Genomic DNA, 23,893 nt, shown 5'->3' on the forward strand with positions numbered 1-23,893 from the left:
CTACCTCAAAACACTTACGTGCATCATTTAAATTGACACGTACGAATTGAAATTACACACGAGAATTTAAATTACGCGCGAGAATTTAAATTACGTGCGTCATTTAAATTGACGATCACTTATTTAAATTACACGTGTTCATTTAAATAACACGTGAGAATTTAAATAATGCGTGCTCATTTAAGAATTTAAATTTATATTAGAATATTTAATTTTTATTTCAAAAGTCGCATAAGGTGATCGGTGTCTCGCACAGGAAGAAACTTAGACCTAATACCTTGACAGTGCCGGGAGAAGGAAAGGAATGGTTCTGGACACTTGTGAATGCAACTGGTCTTGCCCCCTCCTTAAGACTGGGTATGACAACAACAGTCACAGGCTCATTTGTTCCTTGTCATAGAGATGGCATAAGGAGACCAGCAGCTTCCATCTGCCCGTTGGGGAGATGACCATCATACTAGATGATGTGCTGTGTCTTCTAGAGCAGTTATCTTATGAGCGAGGCATACAACTGCTAGAGGATGTTTTAGGTTTTACGGAGGATGATGCGGTGAAAGAGGTGAAAACTCAGTGGGGTCCATATGTTAGTCACACTCACCTAAAGAGGTGTTATGAAAGATTGTTAAGTAGGTGTAGTCAGTTGGAGAGGCCTGCTGATGAGGAGGAGCAAAATGTTGTTAGGACCGCCTGAATTAAGGCATTTTTGTTGCTCTTGGTTGGCTACACCATTTTTGGCAACAAGAACGGCAAAAACGTTAGTCTGTTGTGGCTGCTTGTGCTTCAGGACTTGGACAGGTTGGGCGACTGGTCATGGGGCGGGTACTTACATACCTGTACTCTCAGCTTTCTCTTACCTCCGACTCAAATGTTAAAGCCATTGGTGGTTACATGACCTTACTTGAGGTAATATATATTTTTCTTATTTTTTTAATGGATCATAAATGTATATTTGTTTGTATGATATTTGTGCTGATATAAATTTGTCTCTTTGTGTTTGTAGGGATGGGTTTTGGGGCACTTCCAGAAGATCGTTCCGAGGAAGCATGAGCCAGAGTACAAACGTGTTGACCCGCTTTTGGGTAGATGTAAACTTCCCATGGGTTATTCTGATGTTGGACGCTACAAAGGCCTCATTGATTTGATGGAGAGTGCTAATGTCATTTGGAGGTTGATGGAGATGTAAACCTCACGCTACAAAGGCGTGAGGTTTACAAGACCTCGCGCCTTTTTGGGACATATGCTGGTACTCTAGATTGATCATGGCCGACAAAGAAAGGATGTGATGTCACTTGTCGGGGCGGGTTCTGAGGAAGTACGGCTATATCTAGACCATTACCAGAGCTCCTACAACGATTGGGGATCTTGTGCCAGAGGATGTGGTTATCGCCTTCCAGGATTTTGCTATCCATGTTCTTAGCCAGCAGGAGAGGGGTCATCTGGTCCCGGAGGACGAGGTGTGGAAGTATGGAATGGGGTACATCAAATGGTTCTACCATGTATCACATCCACTTATGAGCGAGCATGTCCCTCCTTACGAGGAGGTTATTGTTGAGTAGCAATGGGCCAGACAGGTTCCAGAACCACTTCAGATCATTGAGAACATCAGGCTGAAAGTGGATAGTGCTATGTTGCATCCTGATGTTTTTAGACATCCTCTCTTTATCGGCATTATGGAGGGGATTCGGTAGAAGTATAGCATGCTGCAGAAGGTGACACTTCCACGGAGGAGGACTAGGAGTCATAGTCCATAGAAGTATGGGTTTTTAGTGTTTTTGTCACATTTGTATATATTTAGATGTTTTTATAACACTTTGGCGGATATGGATGCAATATATTTACATTTGCGCATTTGCGTTATTTGTGCATTTGTGTTATTTTAAGACATTTTGGTTAATTTACAGTTTGTTTTGCGTATTTAAATTTTGAATGAATGTATGTATGTATGTATGTATGAATGGAAGAATTAGTGCATGAATGAATTAGTATAGGGATGAAAATAATGGAATAGATGCATGGAAGTATGAATGAATGAAGGAAATTAGGTAAGAATGCCAAAGTAGTTGTTTTGGTAGTGGGCACAGACCCAACGTGAGTTAAGTCACACTAGGTTATAACCTGCTTGAGTTACGAGTCAACGTGACTTAACTCACATTAAGTTCAACGTGACTTAAGTCACGTTGTATTTAACACCTGCGTGGCTGAAATCACGCTGGGGGTTCTTGTCAGTTTGTATGGGAGTGAGCAAATCTTGATGGAAGAAGAGCAATTTTCCTACTACTGTACCAACTCAATCTAATATATTTCCTAAAGAGAGAAATGCTAGCAACACTCTCTTTTCAACACTCTTTCTAACAATCACTTTCTTATTGGTTTAAATCAAGGTGTGTCCCACACTTTGGAAATGGGTCTCACTTAAAGTGGTGGGACATGCATAGATTTCATCCAATGAGAAAGCGAGTGTTAGAGAAAGTGTTGAAAAGAGAGTGTCCTTAACATTCCTCTTCCTATAGATAATCATGTTGATAACCAACATGATGTGATTGTGATTATTCACTTTTAATTCTCATTATGATACTCACCCAATTCCCATCATGTTATGTACGTAGATGTTTCATCGAAACAAGATCCAAATATCTATATCTTGCTACTCGCACCAAAACCCTCTAAAAACCAAAAAAAACGACCAAAACCCCTACAACAACACCTCACATTCTCTTCGACAATTTAGCCTAAATAAACACCAAAAAATCGCTTATTCAAACATTTATTCTGCGGCTTCCACCACCAATCAACCCCAATCTGCCAGACACCAAACAAAGCCAAAAACTAGAGTCTAAAACTTGACTTCCGATCTCGAAGCAAAAGCGATCTACCCACCAAACTTCGTAGACAAATAACTAAGGCATCCCTCAAAAACTCTCAACCTACCAGAGAATACACCATAATCAGCCGAAAAACATGAAACTATACACGAATTCCTGATCTAAAAGCAATAGTGATCAGCCCAAGAGAATCCAGAAGACAAATTGCTCAGCAGTCGACATGTGGGGAGGTAGTACAAACAAAACCTGCTCGAAAAAGGGCCTAGCTCGAAGACAACCCAAAATAAAAAACAACCCAAACTTAACCACGACCCAATCAAAAACAACATAACAATGGAAAGAGCTAGTGACGACAGAAATGGATCCGGATCGAAGGTCACCACACGCAGATAGCAAAAAATAAGAAAGATGAATACTTATCTTTAGTTCGATCTTGCTTAAGAAATTTGAATCTATTCCACTCCAACCAATATAATGTTTGTATACTCAAATGTCAATTTGTAATATATGTAAGGGTTTGTCTAACATGTGCAATATTACACATGTTAAGACAACTAAAATTAGTAACTTTTCATTGAAAACCAACAATTATTTATTAAAAGCTACATATTTAATATAAAAAACACAAGTTCCAAATCAAAGTTACTGCTTTAAACTTCTTATCATGTGCAAATTTGCACATGATAGAAAAACCCTATATGTAAATTATTATTATTTGACGAAAGACCTGTTATTATTATACTGTTGGTCAGGTCCTGAAGGCTCATCCGGGCTAGAGAAAGCCTTAAGGTTCGAAGACAGTTTACAAAACTACTTACTTCGTAATCGGTTACAAGATCCTCACATCTTTAACGGAATTTGAAATCAAGTCTATTCAGAATTTGAGATGAATCTTTATCTAGTAACTGTAATTAAAATATGATCCAAGAGCATCAATTAAAATGTTTTAGTAGGGACATAAAATAAACCACAGAAAGAGAATGTTTTATTCATGAGGGTGTACACAAGTGAGCTGCTAGGTCTTATCCACACTATAAACAAACAAGAAAGTTACAATACAACACAACTAAGTTGTGGTGACCATAATAGTAGCTAACAGCATCAATGCATATCCCATTTATGTTTGTTTTCAGCAACAACCTCAACTCTTTCAAGGAAGAGTGTAAGCTGCAAAATCAGAATTTTATAAGAGTAGTTAGTATATTGATCCATCAAGAAAATTAACAAATAGAAAAGAAAAAAAAAATACATAAAAATTACTAGTATCGTACCGTTTCACATTTTTTTGTTGTTTTTCATTACATTATTTTTTTTTGGCTTAAAAGCAGTTTTAACTCCCTAACTTTCCAAAGTTGCGATTTTGGCCTCCTAAGAAAAAAAACTACAAAACCGCCCTCTAAGTTTTGCACCGGTGACAGTTTTGGCCCTAAAGACAAATTTTGACTCGGTCTACGCTGATGTGGCACCCTATATGAGGTGCCACGTGTTATTTTTTTTATTTTTAAATTCATGCAGGTGCAAAAAAATTGGCCTTGGGGGCCAAAACTGCTACAGTTGCAAAACTTAGGGGGAAATTTTGTAGTTTTTTTCTTAGGGGGCTAAAATCACAACTTCATGAAGGTTAGGGGGCGAAAACTGCTATTAAGCCTTTTTTTCCTATATTAATATATTTCTCTATTTGCAATAGATAGTTAAAAGTATTATTGAACAAACAATAATTACTTTTTTTTTCTGCTTTTGAAAGATACTAAAGAATAATTAATGTTACATTAAACTTTGAAAACAAGAATAAATATAAACGAAATGGCTTTTAAACGAAAACGACAACTTAAAAGAAACTGAGGGAATTGTTAGTTACTTACGTCCGCACTTATAACCAATGGGGCGATTAGCAAAGTTACAGCGTTTAGGGATAGTAACAGCAATTTGAGGGTTAACACCAGACATTTTAGCAACGTTTGAGAGCAAAACTGCACAAAGACAACTTGGATTCTGACCAAGTTTCTTAGTCTGAGCACAACAACTTTGTGAGACACTAGCATTTTCATCTTGTGCTGCACTTGCACAAGGAGCTAGCTTAAATGCTTCCATATCTGGTGTAGTACCCCTTCCACATTCACCTGCACTTTCAACTCCATGAATCCCTGAAACAAGAACTACAAAACCAACTAGGCACAGCATCTTCATAAGACCCTCCATTTTTTTTCTTCTTAATATCTCTTTGTGAAATATTTAGTTCTATGCAAGAATGCAATGCATTTGATGGGATTTTATAGTACTAAAAATGTGCTTGGTCGAGTCATCCACCTTAGATTAATGGAGCTTGCACTTAGTAAATAAAAGCTTCTGTCGACACAAATGTGATAATTATGTTGTCCAATATCAATGTAGGTGACAATTGTTTTTGTTTTTTCATACTTCTAGCCATTACTTGGTGGTCTATGTAGTAAATTTAGGGAGCTATGTAATGGTGACACATCATTCTCAATCAATTAATCCAATGCCCATTTTGAAACCCTAGGAACAACTTTTAAACCAACTACGACAGATCACCAGCTCACACACACTTGGCTAAACTACAAGTGCTTTGTTATAGTTTATAGTCAAGTGTTTGTTCAAAAAATGGTTATATTTAAATGAAAGGTTGTGGAATAAAATCGTTTTTAGAAAGTTTACCCGTGAAGTTTAATGAAATCACACTTTTTAGTCTCTGTGATAAGTATTTTTGGGACCAAAAATGTTGACAGAAATTTTTGATAGAGACTAAAAATGATGATGGAAAAATTTTATAGGAACTAAAAATGTTGACGGAAACTTTTATAGGGACTAAAAAGTGTGAATTTATTTTGTAAAGACTAAAAACAAAATTCTGGATATTTATAAGGATCATTTAATTAATTAACCCTTAAATTCATGACGTGCATAATTTTTTTGACAAAAACAAAACGATATTCGTTCAATCAAGTTGATAAAATACATCAGATATAATAACATAATCAACATCGTTAAAACCGCAAAGGGTGAATCTGCAAACAAACCCACAACATCCAAGTTAATATCATACAACGGCAAAATGCCGATAAATAAAATGTAATATCTAAATCATCAGAATACCCATGTTTCCGGATCTGCAACGTTGACGTGCAAATCATTGATTGAATTTGTGATTAACTGAAGCTGATCTTTCAATATAAATCAAACGAACATCACAACAAGATGCAAAATCAAACAACGTTGCACAAGACGACGAACAACACTACGCCGCACTCAGACAACGAAATCACGAAAAAAGAAAAAAGTTTGATATATGTGAAAAATCACTTATTTAGATCAAAAGAAAGGGGGAAAAGATGCAGAGGGGTGATTCTTGGTCAAAAAAATGACCTAAAACCACTCTCCTCAATGGTAAAAGAGAAAGAAAACTTAGAGAGAAGTTGGAGTTTAACACACTAAAAAACTAGAGGCGGCTTTCATGACACACATAATTAAAAACGGTTAAAAATATATTGTCATCTTACTTACGGCTAATTTTACTAACGACTAAGTTTGATCAACAACTAGTTTGAATAACGGCTAGTTTGACTAAATCAAAATCAAATCTTTAACGGAATTCAAAATCAAATCTTTTTAGAATTTGAGATTAATCTTTATCCAAGTTGCTTTGCCTAAATCAATATCTGACCATTGTCCTATTTTATTAACTATTGATGAAGCGAATTGGGGACCCAGGCTGACTCGGTTGTTAAAATTTTGGTCAGAGCTACTGGTGGTTATAAGGAGTTTGTCAAAGAGAAATGGCTGACATTGCGGATAGTTGGTTGGGGTGGATATGTGTTGAATGAGAAGTTGAAAATGATTAAAGGTGGTTTGAAATATTGGCATCAATCCCATACTCAAAATTTAGTACGTAAAATTAAATTGCAAAAAGACCGCATTTCTTGTTTGGATGTTAAGGCAGAAGAGCACGATTTAGAGGAGGAAGAGTTGAGGGAGATTCATTTTTTATCTTCAGAAATCCACTCCTTATCAAAGTTACATTCTAGTAATCAGTTGCAAATATCTAGGCTGACTTGGCTTTGGGAAGGTGATGCTAACTCTAAGTTCTTCCACGAAATCATGTCGGCTAGACGGAGGTCGAATGCAATCATTTCTATTTTGGTGAATGGAGTGCAGGTGGAATGGGTTGATGGTGTGAGAGGTGCAATCTTTAATCACTTCCAGAATCATTTCAAATCTCTTGATGGTAACCGACCATGTATTGAAGATTTGTCCTTTAAATCGATTTCTTCAGAGGATGGGGAGGATTTCCATTGAGGAGATGTGTGGAGTTGTGATAAGTATAAGAGCCCTAGGCCATATGGTATTAATATTGGTTTTATCAAAGATTTTTGGGATTTGGTAAAAGATGATCTGCAACGATTTTTTGATGATTTTCACCGTTATGGTAAATTAACCAAAGGGATTAATAGCACATTTATTGCTTTCATCCCTAAAGTGGAGTGCCCTCGGAGCTTGTTAGATTTCCGGCCTATATTGTAACGACCTAATTCTATTAAAGCAATAAAACATGCGAATATAGCAAATATATAAGAATTAGACGCTACGTCTCACATAATCCAAAAACTCAACATGCATATCTAGATATATATAGCATATCTCAACAGTCACAGCGGATAAAATTCATACACAAAATCTCCGACATAATATGCCATGGTCAACAATACATCATCATACAAGATTCTCCAATTCCAACATGTGGACAAATCTCAATAAATAAAACAGAATCCAACAAAACAAGACACGGTAACCTAATCAGAGCCTAAACCTACGACTCCAACCAATAGCGGAGGTAGCTCCCGTTATCCAAGCACTCACCAAAAGCAACTACTCCTGCACAGCGTCTACCCATCCATACAGACAGGTAGGCGGCAAAAACCACTGTGGGTTAGCATTACATTAATCATAATCAATACATACGCAGTTGACATAAATGAACAATTCCATTCCTTTACTAAATCATCATGAACATTAATTTCCACTCACGTATTCACATAACAATTCCAATCATCACAAGAATATATATTTATTCATCATATACACTTATCACCGACATTCATCATTCAATTTAACATTCGACTCATGTAAATATGATATGCGCCTATACTCGACACATATATGTATGTGGTACCAAGTCACCTCCAGGTCGTCACCCATGATGCAACAAAAACATCATAATCACCTCAATTGGATATAAAATCCGCCTCCATCAGTCATGAATGCATGAACATATGACTCGATTACAAATGCATATGTTCACACAAACAAATCACCACACCATCACCAACATTTAGTATATATACAATCGACAACAATTCACCACCACTTGACATATATACAATCACCAACAATATCCACAATTCAATCAACATATAGTTGTCACACATGTATATACATCATCAATCATCTCCACATCATTATATCAACTATCTACAAAGGATTCTCATAAGACAATCGGCTCTTAAAACCATTTTCAACCAAGTTCGTCTCTCAAAATCACAACATTAGAAATAATTGGGCAATTGAACCGAAACCAAGTAAAAAAGATCCAATGCCTCAACTAAGTATTCCTCTAGGCTACATATAATTGCAGTAGAGTGTACTTTGGCGTTTCACCGGCTAAACACGACGAAATCATGAAATTCACAAAGTTCGTCTCTACTTATCACTTTTCCAAAAGAATGAAATTTTCAAAGCAAAACAAGTTAAAACTTGATGAAACCAATCACAACCATTTTTAGAAATCATATAAACATTATACAACCTTAACCCTACTTCAATTTCCGGAGAAAAACAAGTTTTCGAAAAAATCAACGTTTTGGACCACTTTTCAAAAGTTAAGTGAGTTTCACAAATTCAAGTCCAATTTGATTCAAATGAAGTTCCAGTAGGATTAATTGTATAAACAGAGGTTAAACAAGTCAAAAGAAACATTTTAGAAAGCCCGGATTGGTCCCCAAGTGCACGAAGCGAAGAAATAAAAATGGCTGAACTGGGAGCTGCACGCTTAAGCGTCCTCTGCACGCTTAAGCGTCCAACTTCCAGTAGCTTCTGGGAGTTGCTCGCTTGGAGCACGCTTGTGGCTCGCTGGTGAGCACGCTTAAGCGTCCTCTGCACGCTTAAGCGTCCTACACCAGAACAGTTCAAAAAGTTTCGGGTTTCAACCCCTTTCCACCCCAAAATCCCAATTTTGATCATTCCAAACCCCAAAACTTGATCCCAAAGATGTTTATAGGTCATATACACTTCAAAACATTTAAACATGCATAAGTTTTGAGATTAAAACATCAACACAACAAAATTCATCAAATCACCAAACTTCTACAACTTTCAACAACAACAACAATTCTCATCACCAATTCACCAATTCATGATACCGAATGCATCAATTCATCAACAACACATGTTAAAACAATAACAACAACACTTGAACATGAATTCATCATCAATCTAACAACCACCACATTATTCATCATCAATTTCATACAAAAACTCATCATGTTCATATATACCCATTTTGACATACAAATTCAACAACAACAACACAATTATCATTCAATTCATGCATATAATCATATCATCAAATTAAGCACGAATTTCTACATCTAAAATCAAATTAACCACTTAACCACAATTATGCAAAGAATTAGGTAGGAATTAAACTACTAGATTATGATTAAAGTGTAACCCCCTTACCTCAATTCTTCACAATCACCAACTAAGACTTCACTTTAGCTGCCAAAGCTTGAATCTCTAGCCTCCTCTAGCTCTCTCTAGATCTTCCACTTCAAACCCTTATCTTCTCTCTATCTCTATCTCTTCTCCATTGTGAAAATTTTTGGTAAAACCCTATTTTCTCTACAAACTAGAGTTTATATAGGTTCTATTTAATTGAGCTCAACTCACAATGCCTTAATGGGTCTAACCCATTACTAATCTAACTCCAAAATGTTACTACTCACTTAACGGTAAAATGTAATACTAACGGTCACCTACCGGTAATAAAATAATTACTACACTCTCTCTGGCACTTAGTAAAATAACCACTCTCACTAAGCACTAAAAATAATCCTTAGCAAAGTTACAAAATTACCTCTACTCTCAAAATGACCAAAATGCCCCTAAGTCCAAAATGACTAAAATACCCTTCTAACACTGAATTCTACAACTCCCAACTAAAAATACACACAGAGGCAAAAATCACATACGAGCACATACAAATGTACATAAAAGCAATTAGATAAATAATAAAATAAATCTAGCGAAAAATCGGGCTGTTACATATATCCTTAGTCAATTGCTTGTATAAGATTCTATAAAAAGGGGTTAGTTAATCAGTTGCGTAGTGTTATATATACTGTTATTTTCGAGCCCCAACAAGCTTTTGTGCAAGGTCGTCAAATTCTTGATGGTATTCTAATTGCTAATGAGTTGGTGGATGGCGCTCACAAGCTGAAAAAAGAGTTATTATTGCTAATGGTATTATGCTTGCTAATGATACGACTTTCCTGTTTTGGCTAGATCTTTGGATTGAAGGGAAGCCTCTGAAAAGCTCTTTTTCTAGATTGTATGAGTTAGCGGAGAACAAACTGGTGACGGTGGCAGAGATGTTTGCTTTGGGTTGGGAGGTGAATGGTGAGGCCTAAAAGTTGTATAGGAGGTTGTTCGCTTGGGAGGAAGAGTTGTTGGGGGAGTGTCTTGCACTTTTAACCTTAACTATTTTGCAGAATGCTAGAGATGATAGATGGGTTTGGACTTTACATGTTTCTAATTGTTATACTGTTAGTTCTGCTTATTCTTACTTGACAGATGTGAATGACAATAACCAACGGAATGATACTCAATTCATTTGGTTAAAAGTGGTTCCTCTTAAAGTCTTGATTTTTGCTTAGCGTCTGTTTTTTAACCGAGTTCCTACAAAGGACAAGTTAATTCAAAGGCGTGTTTTATCTGATAATGACCAAGGCTGCATTGCGAATTATGGTGCCAATGAGAACATAGAGCACTTGTTTATTAAATGTGCTTTTTTTGGTGGTCTGTGGCCGCTTATTACTGGTTGGCTCGGTTTATCAACAACTTTTCATGACTCACTTGTCAACCATCTTCATCAGTTTGGCGGTTTACGAGGATTTTCGAAGATGACTCATCTATCTTTCAATATTATTTGACTTTATACTGTCTGGGTAATTTGGAAAGAGCGTAATAAGCGAATTTTCCAAACGATAGAGGAAAGGTTGCAGGCGTTAAGTGAAAGGGTGAAGCTTCAGTTTTTCTGGTGGTTGAAATCGACATACGTCACTTTCGATTTTGACAACCAATTTTGGAGGCTAAATCTTTATTTTGTTTGGATGCAGTTTTGTAATTTTTCTTCCAAACTTTGTGTTGTTTTGGCGCTTGTGGCTTTTGACGGATTGTAATTACTTTGTTCTTTCCAAGGCGTTTTGGCACCTCTGAAGCGTCTTGTTGTGGTTTTTTATATATCATTTTTGACCTTTTCAAAAAAAGTGTAGTAACGGTAATTAAAATATAATGTAAGAGCATCCATTAAAAAATTTTAGTAGACACAAAATAATCCACTGAAAGAGAATGTTTTATTCATGAGGGTGTACACAAATGAGCTGCTAGCTCTTATCCACACTATAAACAACAACAAAGTTACAATACAACACAACTAAGTTGTGGTGATCATACTAGTAGCTAACATCAACAATGCATATCCCACTTAATTATCTTTGTTTTCAGCAACAACCTCAACTCTTTCAAGGAAGAGTGTAAGCTGCACAATCAGAATTTTATAAGAGTAGTTAGTATATTGATCCATCAAGAAAATTGACAAATAGAAAAATAAAAAAGTATATACATAATAATTACTAGTATCGTACCGTTTCACATTTTTTTGGTTGTTTTTTATAAAGTTATTTATTTTTTTCCTATAATACTCTTAACTATCTATAATCTCATTTGATCTATTTCTCTATCTGCAATAGATAGTTAAAGGTATTATTGACTAAACAATAATTAATTTTTTTTTGTTTTTGTATACTAAACAATAATTAATGTTAAATTAAACTTTGAAAACAAGAAATAAATATTAAAGAAATAACTTTTATACGAAAACGACAACTTAAAAGAAACTGAGGGACTTGTTAGTTACTTACGTCCGCACTTATAACCAATGGGACGATTAGCAAAGTTGCAGCGTTTAGGGATAGTAATAGCAATTTGAGGGTTAACACCAGACATTTTAGCAACGTTTGAGAGCAAAACTGCACAAAGACAACTTGGATTCTGACCAAGTTTCTTGGTCTGAGCACAACAAGTTTGTGAGACACTAGCATTTTCATCTTGTGCTGCACTTGCACAAGGAGCTAGCTTAAATGCTTCATTATCTGGTGTAGTACCCCTTCCACATTCACCAGCACTTTCAACTCCATGAATCCCTGCAACAAGGACTACAAAACCAACTAGGCACAGCATCTTCATAAGACCCTCCATTTTTTTTTCTTCTCAATATATCTCTAATATCTCTTAGTGAAATTAATTAGTTCTATGCAACAATGCAATGCATTTGATGGGATTTTATAGTACTAAAAATGTGCTTGGTCGAGTCATCCACCTTAGATTAATGGAGCTTGCACTTGTACAAATATGTGAGTTTCTTAGCATATCTTATTGTACCACCTAGTAAATAAAAGCTTGTGTAGACACAAATGTGATAATTATGTTGTCCAATATCAAGGTAGGTGACAATTTTTTTTGGTTTTTCATACTTCTAGAGTAGCCATTATTTGGTGTATGTAATTTTAGGGAGCTATGTAATGGTGACACATCATTCTCAATCAATTAATCCAATGCCCATTTTGAAAGCTTAGGAACAACTTTTAAACCAACTACCACAGAACACTAGCTCACACACACTTGGCTAAACTACGAGTGCTTTGTTATAGTTTATAGTTAAATGTTTGTTCAATAAATGGTTATGTTAAATGGAAGGTTGTGGAATAAGATAATTTTTAGAAAGTTTACCCGTGAAGTTTAATGAATTTTTTTTTTGTAAAGCTAACCATGTACTTAAAGTTTGATGTTGAAAGGAAAAAATTTGAATAAATACTTTGTTTAGCCTGACTTATGACTGTAAACATTAAAACCAAGATTTGAATTAAAAATGTCAATTAATATCACTTTTATAAAAATTACAATATCTTAATGTTCGGATCATTTTATTTATTAGCCAACCGAAACTTAACAACAAATGGGCATTTGGTCTAGTGGTATGATTCTCGCTTAGGGTGCGAGAGGTCCCGAGTTCAATTCTCGGAATGCCCCAAATTTTGTTGTTTTCGTTGTTTTGTTGTTTTCGTTGTTTTTATTTTGTTCTTTTTATTTTGTTTTCGTTGTTTTTATTTTGTTCTCGGAATGCCCCAAATCGTTGTTTTTATTTTGTTCTCGGAATGCCCCAAATTTCGTTGTTTTTATTTTGTTTTCATTTGGTTTTTTATTACCACGTGATATACTTTCCTGTGTAAATCCAATTTACACGTATTTCGGGAATATATTTCTTCCTAACTAAATTTTTTACTTGATCAGGTAATTTATTCAATTTCAACTTATAATTTTTGAAAATCCTTCACGTAATTTAATGAAGTTTTTGTTTTAGTATTTCTTTTTAGAGGGTTTTTGTAGTATCTTTTTTAAATTAAGATCATTATAGTTGTATGATGAATTATTGACATCTATTTCTTTACAAAAATTAGCCCATATAAATTAGCACTGGCGAGAATCAAACCTAAAACGAAGAAGCACACTCCCAGATCCCAAGTCAATATCAGGCTAACCTAAACGGGTTTCTTTACAAATGTTCTACATCCATATAACTTTATATTAAATTTTGTTAACATATTTTTGTTCTGTTTGTAACTTGAAGTTCAAAATTTTCTCGTATCCATGAATCAGTGTCGTATCACACTCATATCCGTACTACGTATCCGGCTCCATAGAAGACATCTCATCACCATCATTCATGAGTATTAAATAAAAAAGGGCAACCCGGTGCACTAGAGCTCCCGCATATGCAGGGTCCGGGAAGGGGTCCCACCATTTGGTGTATTGTACGCAGCCTTACCCTGTTTTACACAAGAGGCTGTTTCCAGGACTTGAACCCGTGACCTTTCAGTCACATGACAACAACTTTACCAGTTGCGCCAAGGTTACCCCTCATTCATGAGTATTAAATAAAATAAAATAAAATACTAGCCATTCTAAATAAAAGTGCATCCTTCTACATATTCCATTCTTTGCATTCATATACATAAGAAAAAGAAGAAGAAAAAAAACATTTGATAAAAGCCTAAGCTACTAAAGATCAATGCCCTTTCAAACTTGTCATGCATGCACTTCATCAACTGTTTTTGATTCTGAAACTGGTTTCTCATTAGAACTACTCCCTTTTGCATCAATGCTAAGAAAATCAGTCAATGATTTCTTCACACCTACACCTCTCTGAGGAGTTTTGCTGCCATTATTGAGGAGTGGAGATTTTCCTCCCTTTGAAGGGCTGACCGCCTGTGCAGGAGAGCGCGTTGGTGTTCCAAAAGCTGATTTGTATGGAGTGGTTGGAACAGGTACTGAGTACGGAACCGAAATACTCTTGCGAGTAATTACACCAACTTTTGAATGAGATGAGAATTGATCAGAATTTTTTGTCAAGTCATCTACGTAGAGCACGTCATCGATTCGTGACACCATGTTAAATGCTAAGCTCTCGAGTACTCGAGAGTAGCTCTCTAGAATGGCTTTTCCAACATCCTACACAACAGAATATTTCAAGGACTATTAAGATCAAACTAATTAATGGTCATTAAACTAAAATTAAAAGGATTTCATTCATATATACACTGCCAGTATAAAGAAATTTAAACTGTCAATCAATCATAATCGTCGAATTATTAAAGTGTTTGACTTTTATCATAACTACTTCAAAAGTCTCACATATAATTGGTTGTGATTTATTATCATTGTACACCGACAACGTATAAAAATAAAAAGACATTTAAGTATTGAACATAGTGAATACAAACCTTGTTATATTGGATTTTGCTCATATCCAAAGCTGTTTGAGGGAGACCGGGAAAACGCTGCTTTAAGGTAAGAAGAAGGGTTTCTGCTCTCTCTGCAAATAGTTCCCTCTTGTCAGCATCAACCATTAGATCCTTGACCATTTCCCATGATGTTCTTGAACTTGATCTGCCACTGACACTAGCAGGCTTTGAATTTGTCTTCTTACGCCAAATATACATGGAAGCTTCTGCTCGGTTTGCGATCTCTATAGCTTGATGTTCAGAAGATAAATCTAGGCAAGCTAGCAAACACTCCGGAGAAAAATGATCTGACGTAATATATCGATGAATAACATCACCCAAGCTAATTCTAGCATTCTGAAAGAAAGTTAGATCAGCAACTTTACCATTATCATATTTGTTCTTGCGAATCACGGTGTTTTAAAATTTTAAATAAATAGGGATCATTTGTGTATATACCTTTGGAAGAGATTCTAGATAAGACTCGGGAATGTCCATTTCGGCTAAAGTAATACTGTTAATAGCCATTGCAGCTTTTAAGATTTGGCTCGTGCAATCGCGCTTGTGCTGCAATTGCTTTCTTGAATTTTCGTGGAGACCACAAGGAGGGACTCGGGGAACCGGAAGCCACCATTTCTCTTCTTGTCGCTGAAGTGCTTGCCTAAAAGACGATGGGCTAGTACCCGCGTCTGGAGCTATAACACCTTGATCTACATACCAGAACTCGGTATCGACAAAACTATCTTGAATTTCCTGTGAAAATAAAATACCATAGTTTAGACTAACTTCCTACTTGAAAATGGACTAATGAAGTAAAAGTAAACTCGTTGATGTAAATCTTACAAGAAGCATGTTATCTAACTTGCGCAGAGCTGGAAGATTGACGTACAGATCTGAGCGTGGTCGACAAGTCATCACCTGAGTCACATTTCAAAAACATCGTTAACTATCAACAAACTAAGTAATCATCATAATATCAAAATACTTTTCATCAGGTCTTGGCTTTCCAATGCCAAATAAGAGTCATGTTTAGGTTTATAGGGCTAAATAAGCATCTTCAAAACCAAAAATATACGAAAAAAACCAACATAAGTCCATATTATAACTATTTATACACTTACTTCAAGCTTGCTTCCATCAGGAAAAGTCTGCCAATTAGGCGTTAATTCAACAATATGATCACTAACAGAAAGAAACCACTCCATCTCTCTTCGCCACATTGCTTTTTTCTCCGAACGCAAAGGCTCTAATCTCCAAAGTTGTCCAAATAGAGTAGCTGCATATTCAGTAAAGGAACAATCAGAGACAAGCATTGCAGCCAATCAAACTCACCGCAGCAAATATAAAGCATCAATTAAGGAAAAATTGATTCTAGAGGCGTAGAATTGATTTCGACAGGTTTCAATGTTTACGAGTATAACTGCTTCTAACTTGAGCTAAAATTTTGAACTTTTTCCTCTACAACTGATCTTTAACCTCAAATTTATTGTTCAGCTCACTTTTTACATAAACTTATTCAAACATAAATCACTTTACATTTAACACATTTTCAACCAAAATCAAATTTGTCACAACAGAACCAAACACACTTAGTAAAAGCACAAAAACCAAATAAAAACACATTTTTCATACCACATAGATTAGTTATGGCATTTGAGATAGCCAATGCTGTAGGTACCCCATTTCCACAACCTGACATATCTTCTCCAAGTAACAACTTTGCAAACCTCTCCTTCATCATCTCAATCTCTACAAAACAAAATCAAAACACAAAAAACAACAAAATCACACTAATGTCAAAATCAAAAACAACTTACATTAAAAATTCAAAAAAGTTAAAAATGTGATTTTGTGCATAAACACAGATTAAAATTAATACCTGATAATGCTGAAACTTGTTTCACAAATTCCTTTTCCACCTTCTTACCATCTTCACTATCATGAAGACTGATACAATCTGATTCAGAAATTTCCTTAACATTCCATCCCAATGAAGGTGAAGAAGATGAATCCACTTCAGTACTACTACTCATACTATGTTCTTCATTACCAACATTCTCAGATGACAAAAAATCTGAACTTGAACTACTCTCACAACACTTTTCTTCAATCAAATCACAAAAAGTTTCTCTTTTACCAACACCACCATTTTCTTCATTCTTCTCAGCTAAACTCAAACCCTCCATTGTAGAAGTAGAACCATACACTATACCATGATACTGAATCTTTTTCAAGCAAAACCCATGTGAGAAATGAAGTCTAAAACACAAAGTTTTAAGAGATTTGGTGACCCAAATGACCAAAATGGAAAAAGGGTTTGAGTTTGTGGAGCTTGTTAGGCTTAACAATGGAGTATAGTGTTTGAGATGTTTCAGATGTTGTTGTTGTTTTTGTTTTAGTTTATGTTTGGTGGAAGTAGTATCCATAGGTTGTAAAACATTGTTTGGTAGTGAAAGTGTGTGCATAAATTGTGGGCTACACTAAGTTAAGTTAGTTTGGTTGGTTACTTATATTTCAAGGGTTAAGTTTAAGCTACTCATCATTACTCATTTTGTTCTTCTCCAACCACATCATGTTGTGATGTCATTGATTTTGGATTTTGGATTTTCTCATATGTTTGGAATCACAATATAAGTACATGTTTGAGTTTGAGGTGAGAAAATTTGATTTTGAAAGAATTTATTCGGATAAAGATTGAGGTAAAAGTAAAGTGATTTATGTTTAACTATATTTATATAAAAGTAAAATGAACGATAACTTTGAATGTAAATATATTGTGGTAGGCAGGGGGTGGGTGAGAGGGGCGGCAATCCAGGGCACCATTATTTTAAGGGTATTAAAATTATTATTTTTACTTTGTAGTTAGTACTATATAGATATATATCTTTTTAATTCGGTTTGATTAATTATATTGAAAATATTATTTTAGAAAACTTTGATTATAAATGAATATTTTTCAACAAAAAATGTAAGAAAAAAAAAACTATTGAAATAATTAAAAGGACACAATTTTATTGTTTTGTCTAAGGTATCAAAAATCTTAGAACCGACCCTGAAGGTAGGTTGAGGTTATGTCAAACTCGTTGTAAATTCGGATTCATGGGGTATTTGTTGGTATTATGGCTGTGGAAATTAATTTGATAAAAAAAAAAAGGGTTTGATTAAAATGGAGCGAAATGAAGAATAATTTATATTTATATTTGAAGTTTAAAAAACAATTATGGAAGGAAAAGTTATAAATCTTAATCTTTTATGAAGGTAGCATCATTAATACTAGAGAACATTCATATCAAAATTAATTATAAACCTCTATAATAAATTTCTTCCTCCATAAACAAAATCAAACTTGCATAGTTTATATATTTTTTTAAATTATTTTATCCTTTCAAAAAAAATTATAACCAATCTAATAACACAATAAAAAAAAAAATCTTACTTAATTTAACAGTCAAGATATGTGGGGCATGGATTATCAGTATGTTCATTTCATACATTTTGTTTGGAATATTAAAAAGGAGAAAAAAAAAAGAGTGTTCATAAACTAAAAGAAAATTTTAAGAAGATTTAAACAATAATTTATTTTAATGATAATTAGGTTAGAGATGTGCATCTCAATGTAAGGAGGGAGAGAGAGAGAGAGAGAGAGAGAGAGAGAGAGAGAGAGAGAGAGAGAGAGAGAGAGAGAGAGAGAGAGAGAGAGAGAGAGAGAGAGAGAGAGAGAGAGAGAGAGAATACTATCACTTCAGCAAGAGTTTACAAATAAAATTTATCCATATCAACAATAGAAAAAGAAATTATATTTGAACCTAACTCACTTTTTTTATATATATCTACCATTGGAAATACTTAATACATCTTTGATGTGCAGCTGACAAATTCTAATGTTAATAATTGTATTATATTACAGCTGCTGTATATGTGCATAGTTTGGTGCTAATGTGTCTCTCATCCAATTTTGTTGCTGATTTAATTTAAGGCATGTGGTGATTCAGGATTTGGATTAATTCAGATAACAAAGGGAATCAAATTAAAAAAGTCTAAGAAATTCAATGACTAAATCGTAAGATAATATAATATCAGGATTAAAGTCGATTTCAAATTCAAATATTGAATAGGTTATAAGGTTAAATTACTTTATTTTTTGGACAGAAGGTTACTACTCTTCAACGTTTCTACGCTTTTTCGTAGTAAAGTATGGATTCAAAATCAAAAGGTTTATAATTAATAATGTTACTATTCTTTAAGAATACAATAAGTAAATGTCAGATATCAAATAGCAATTTAGAGATCGAATACCCAGTTTTTCAACTTAAACCGAAGTCTAATATTTGACAAATAAAAATAGAAAAAATTGTTCTAAAAATTGTCACAAAATCTCTACCAAATAGGATTATATGCTTCATTAGTTCATTTTGTTCATAGTAACTCTAGTAAGTAAAATTAGTAATTACTGTTGTAGAATAGGATAATGTCTTCACTTTGTTATGCCTCTGCTCCAATATGTTCAGTTCAAATTCAATCAATATAATTTGTCTTCAAATTTTTGCTTTTCATGTTTCGGTATTCATAAAAAATGTTTTTCGAAGATTTAAAAATATGCTTTGGAAATTTGAATTTCACCAAGTCAAGAATAACGTATGAATGGGACCAAAATGCTGAGTAAAAAATTCTTTAATTAGGAATATTTTGTAGCATTAGGACATTTTGCCCACACAAATTTGTGAATAGGTAAAATAGTCTTTAAAATTGAGTGCGTGAAATTATTTGGCTCAATCGTTAAATTGTATTATTGAGGGGTATGATGCGGCACGTTAACTGCATATGTGACACTTCACGTAGATAACATGTCAATAACACATTAGAAGAAATTATTTTGTTTGAAATTTATGGCTATGTTTACAGACCATTTTGACATTAAATAGTTATTTTTAAGGACATGAAGGAGAGAACACCTGTTAATGTGCCACGTCATAACCCTTAACAACACAATTTTGCGGAAATACCAAACTATTTTGAGAAGCTACTATACTCATTCACAAATCCCAAATATGTAATTTTGAGATTTCGAGAGAAAAAAAATGACTATTTAGAAAATATAAATTAAACTTTGAACTTATATTTTTAGACCACTAGTAAATGCCCTTGAAGAAAAAGGATTTGATGAGAAATCACAAGGAGTAGAAGTCATTTAGCAGAAGGGTTTTGGGTTATTAATGGTAAAGAAATAGTGATAATCTAGGATTCCAAATATAGAATATTACTCAATTACTCTCTCTAATATTCATTATTTTATAGGTTTAAATCAATATGAGTGCTACACTTTATGAAATTCACGTAAAATGATGGAATTTATATTGATTTCATCCGTCCAATAAAAAAATGCATGTAAAATGAATATAAAACCATACACTGCTTTTGTTCAAGATAGTGTGCATTGGGATCTAAGCTTAGGCCTTTAATATGTGGAGGAGCTAGTTTGGTAATTTCAGGATATTGGCACAGTATAGTTTTGTTTATTCTTGGTGGAGAGTCATTGTATTTTCTTTTTTATCTTTCTATGCCGTTAACGTTGGGGTACAAATGACCAATGTTAAAACGTGTCATGGACAAAATTGATGTCAATGGAGTGCTGAATTGTTTGATGTTTGATGCACACATTTAAGGTCACGGACATATAATTGAGAAAAATCACTTGTATAAATCCGGTGAAAACAACAAAATTATAGTTTAAGTGAGCTAAAGTTGTCATTTGAGTGCCAAAATGTTGAATCTAATGAAAAGGGCTAAATTCTACCGATCAGGATGCGTCCATGAGTCCATGACTACATAATGTTAGGGAGATTGAACCATTTAAACAAGATTAGATGATTCACATTTCAAGGTCAAAATTTATATATTAGGAAAGGTCAAAATTGCTTTTATAAAAAATATATTAATCAAAACTATATTATATTTTTAATCGTATGGTTTTGATCGGACGGTTGTGTTATACCCTAATTTTGGACCTAAAAATACCAATTCAATTCTTCTTTTCTTGCATTATAAGTCATTTGAACTGTCTCTGATCAATTGCATCTTCCTCTGCATTTTATTTCAATGTTATTTGCAAAATTCATGAAAAAGGGCATTTTAGTCATTTCCTATGTCAAAATTTCTTTCAGTCTTTTAAAAATTTGTTTGAGTCTTTTCATTTGGTTAGAATAAGTCCTTATTTCAATTCTATGTCAAAATCCAGTTCAAAAATTGCATTTGAAGTCATTTTGAGTCAGTTTTGCCCCTAGGGGCATTTTGGTCTTTTCATGTGTCAAAACTCTGTTTAAACTCTTGAAATTGTCTCTGAGTCTTTTAATCTTGTTTGTATAAGTTCTTGCTTTAATTTCCTGTTAAAAATCCATTTTAAAATTGCATCTGAGTCATTTTTAGTCGTTTCAGCCCCAGGGGCATTTTGGTCATTTCACACGAAATTTCGGCAGAGAGAGGTTACTTTAAAGTACCTCATTTAGGTCATTGGTTCGTTTTAGTCCGTTTTGTCAATTTTAGTCGTTCCACTTTACGTTTATTTCAGATTACGTTTTTTAATTCAATTTTATTATTTTTTTTCATTTTTTAGTCCTAATTTCCAAAAATTGCATTTTAGTCCCTTTTCTAGTCTCAAATATTTTTTAGTCTTTCATTTCGAAATTTCTTGTTTTTTAAGTCTTTTAAAAATTTACAGAATATTTTTTTATTTGCAGATTAGCCCTTTAGTTTTAAGAATTTGCAGATTGGTCCTTTTGTCCAAATTTTGTCCAGGTCATCATTCCATAACACGTGTCAGCTCATTACTGGGTCTCAGGCACAGGTGTCAGCCTATAAAAGGCCTCAATCATTGCAGAACCACACACTTCACGCCAACTCATCAAAAAATCACCACAAACACATTTCAGTTTCTCTCACTTCACCAAAACAGATCAAACCCAGAAAATTCAAGAACAACTTGAAGATTCAACAAATCTTCAAACCTTAACCGATTCAGTTACACTTCCAAACAACAGATTCATCACAAAATCCTTCAGTTTTTGCCAAATTCAACATCACGAAACCATTACATTCATCAAAATCAGTTCAATTTCATAGAACACAAGGAAATTAGCAAAATCACGTGCAAACCCTAAGAAATTTCCAGAATCACCAATTGAGCAACATCGAAGTGGATTTCGTACTAGTTCTCAGAGATTCTTCGAAGAATCATCATCATCGAACTGTGAGGACTGCAATACAAGTGCAAATCCAGTGGATTCACACGATCACAGTCCAAGAGAGTGGAAGAAGAAGGATCAGAAATTTTCTCAAGGATTTTCATTCGAATCTCCACTAAATCCAGGTATATTCAAAAGAATCTTCTCGTCTGCACTTTAAATCATCATCGAAGACTCAAGATTGAAAATAAACGGTGAATCGAAGTGAAAACTTCGAAGAAATTCAAAGAAAATTCGAAACGAAACCCTAAATTGAAAAGTCATGAAGATTCACCGTTTGTTTTTCAAATACGAGTTCAATTTCATAATCAGAGAAGAAAATAGAGTATGTTAGGGTTTCGTTTCATGAAAGTTGAAAACATAGAACCGAATGACTCAATCCTAGATCTACTCCGATCTAAGCTCGTTTTCAAGAAAACGTTTTCAGAATCATAAAGAAGAGAGAAAGAGCTTTAAGAAGATGTGTTCAGTTTTTAGATCGGAGTTGGTTGAGGCTCCGACGCGGCGGCGCCACCATGGGCCACCACGTCAGAGAAAGGATGTCTCGTCGGAGAAGAGAGAGTCATTTGCAGACTCTCTCTCTCTAGTCTTTGTTTTAGAGAGAGAAGTGGAGAGGGGAAATGAACCTGAACCGGTTCAAGGCCTTATATAGGCCAACGAACCGGTTCAACCCATGGTTCAGCCCTGACCCGCCTCCAAGGCCCAATCCCATGTCTGTTTGTTTGATTTGCTATGCGCCCCCCCCCCCCCCCCATTCCTGCATGTCTTTGCAATTTTCTTGCTATATACACCCCTGCCTGTCCAAATTTGTTCACAAAAATCCTAGAATTTTTTATATGTGTTCTTGATATTTTTCTTAACATTTTTGTGACATTTTTTTTGTGTGCTAAAGCCTGAGAAAAAATATTTGAAGCATTTTTTTTCTATTCTTGTTAAAATTAGTGATTTTCTTGCCTATTTTTAGCCTAAAAATCCTTTAAAATTTCCTAAAAAAATTCCTATGTGTTCTTGATCGTTTTCTTGATATTTTTGTGATATTGTCATGTGTTGAATCTTGGTTAAAAAGTGTGTGGTATTTTCTTGTCAATTGTTTACTATTTTTGTTAAAAAATTGTGAAATTTTATATGTTTTTGTGTCTAAAAATTCTTTAAAAATTCTAAAAATTTTCATACACATTTCTTGATAATTTTGTGGTGTTCTTGTGATAATTTTGCATATTAAAGATTGGTAAAAATAATGTGGCTAATTTTCTTACTATTTTGTGATATTTTGTGCTAAAAATGAATGAAAATTTGCTTGATTTCAATCCCAATTGCTTGATGAATATTTGTGACCTATACCACTTGATTTCATGGAGTTTTAGCTACTGTTTGTGTTTGGTATTGCTGCATAGGTGTGAATCTTGATTGGTTACTTAGTTTACAAGTTACTTGTGTAAATAAATAATGCAAATATGCTTAAGTTCGTTTCCAAAATGTCAAGTTAACCATGTTGCCTTAATTCCCATTCCAAAATTTGATTCCAAACCTTTAAAAATGTGTTGGAGTGTGAGAATTATAGGTCATATGGCTCTTGCATTCTATGAGCAAATTTTAGTCATGTTTGCACTCATTTTGCCTTTATTTTGAGTTGTTTTCTATGCTTTGTGCTATAGTGTCTTTCTTGCTTTATTTCTTTTGATATTATCATGTGTTACTA

General features: G+C 34.3%; 3 protein-coding genes, 1 long non-coding RNA gene and 1 other non-coding gene across 5 annotated transcripts; 2 read left to right on the forward strand and 3 right to left on the reverse strand.

The window, feature by feature from the left end:
- The first annotated feature begins 223 nt into the window (after positions 1-223).
- LOC146907733 (uncharacterized) lies at positions 224-1,819 on the forward strand. Its single transcript, XR_015020299.1, has 2 exons — positions 224-903; positions 1,001-1,819. It is a non-coding gene; the product is annotated as an uncharacterized LOC146907733 (long non-coding RNA).
- Positions 1,820-3,785: 1,966 nt separating this feature from the next.
- LOC146907734 (uncharacterized) lies at positions 3,786-5,066 on the reverse strand. Its single transcript, XM_085729624.1, has 2 exons — positions 4,685-5,066; positions 3,786-3,989 (listed from the first exon to the last, which is right to left on the reverse strand). Exons 1-2 carry the CDS (start codon positions 5,019-5,021, stop codon positions 3,973-3,975), a joined length of 354 nt encoding a protein of 117 aa, XP_085585750.1. The 5' UTR covers positions 5,022-5,066; the 3' UTR covers positions 3,786-3,972.
- A 6,382-nt stretch (positions 5,067-11,448) lies between these two features.
- LOC146907735 (uncharacterized) lies at positions 11,449-12,432 on the reverse strand. The gene is made up of 2 exons (XM_085729625.1): positions 12,038-12,432; positions 11,449-11,655 (listed from the first exon to the last, which is right to left on the reverse strand). The coding sequence occupies exons 1-2, from the start codon at positions 12,372-12,374 to the stop codon at positions 11,639-11,641; spliced, it is 354 nt and encodes a 117-aa protein (XP_085585751.1). The 5' UTR covers positions 12,375-12,432; the 3' UTR covers positions 11,449-11,638.
- Positions 12,433-13,133: 701 nt separating this feature from the next.
- On the forward strand, positions 13,134-13,205 carry TRNAP-AGG (transfer RNA proline (anticodon AGG)). The gene has a single exon. It is a non-coding gene; the product is annotated as a tRNA-Pro (tRNA).
- Positions 13,206-14,113: 908 nt separating this feature from the next.
- LOC146907737 (rop guanine nucleotide exchange factor 7-like) lies at positions 14,114-17,438 on the reverse strand. Its single transcript, XM_085729623.1, has 7 exons — positions 16,836-17,438; positions 16,589-16,705; positions 16,078-16,232; positions 15,800-15,874; positions 15,416-15,709; positions 14,957-15,313; positions 14,114-14,684 (listed from the first exon to the last, which is right to left on the reverse strand). Exons 1-7 carry the CDS (start codon positions 17,419-17,421, stop codon positions 14,262-14,264), a joined length of 2,007 nt encoding a protein of 668 aa, XP_085585749.1. The 5' UTR covers positions 17,422-17,438; the 3' UTR covers positions 14,114-14,261.
- Between the last annotated feature and the right edge of the window lie 6,455 nt (positions 17,439-23,893).

Source organism: Medicago sativa, chromosome 7 (genome assembly GCF_051527215.1).
Source record: "Medicago sativa cultivar Bolivia chromosome 7, Bolivia_mono, whole genome shotgun sequence".
Classification (NCBI taxonomy): Eukaryota; Viridiplantae; Streptophyta; class Magnoliopsida; order Fabales; family Fabaceae; genus Medicago; species Medicago sativa.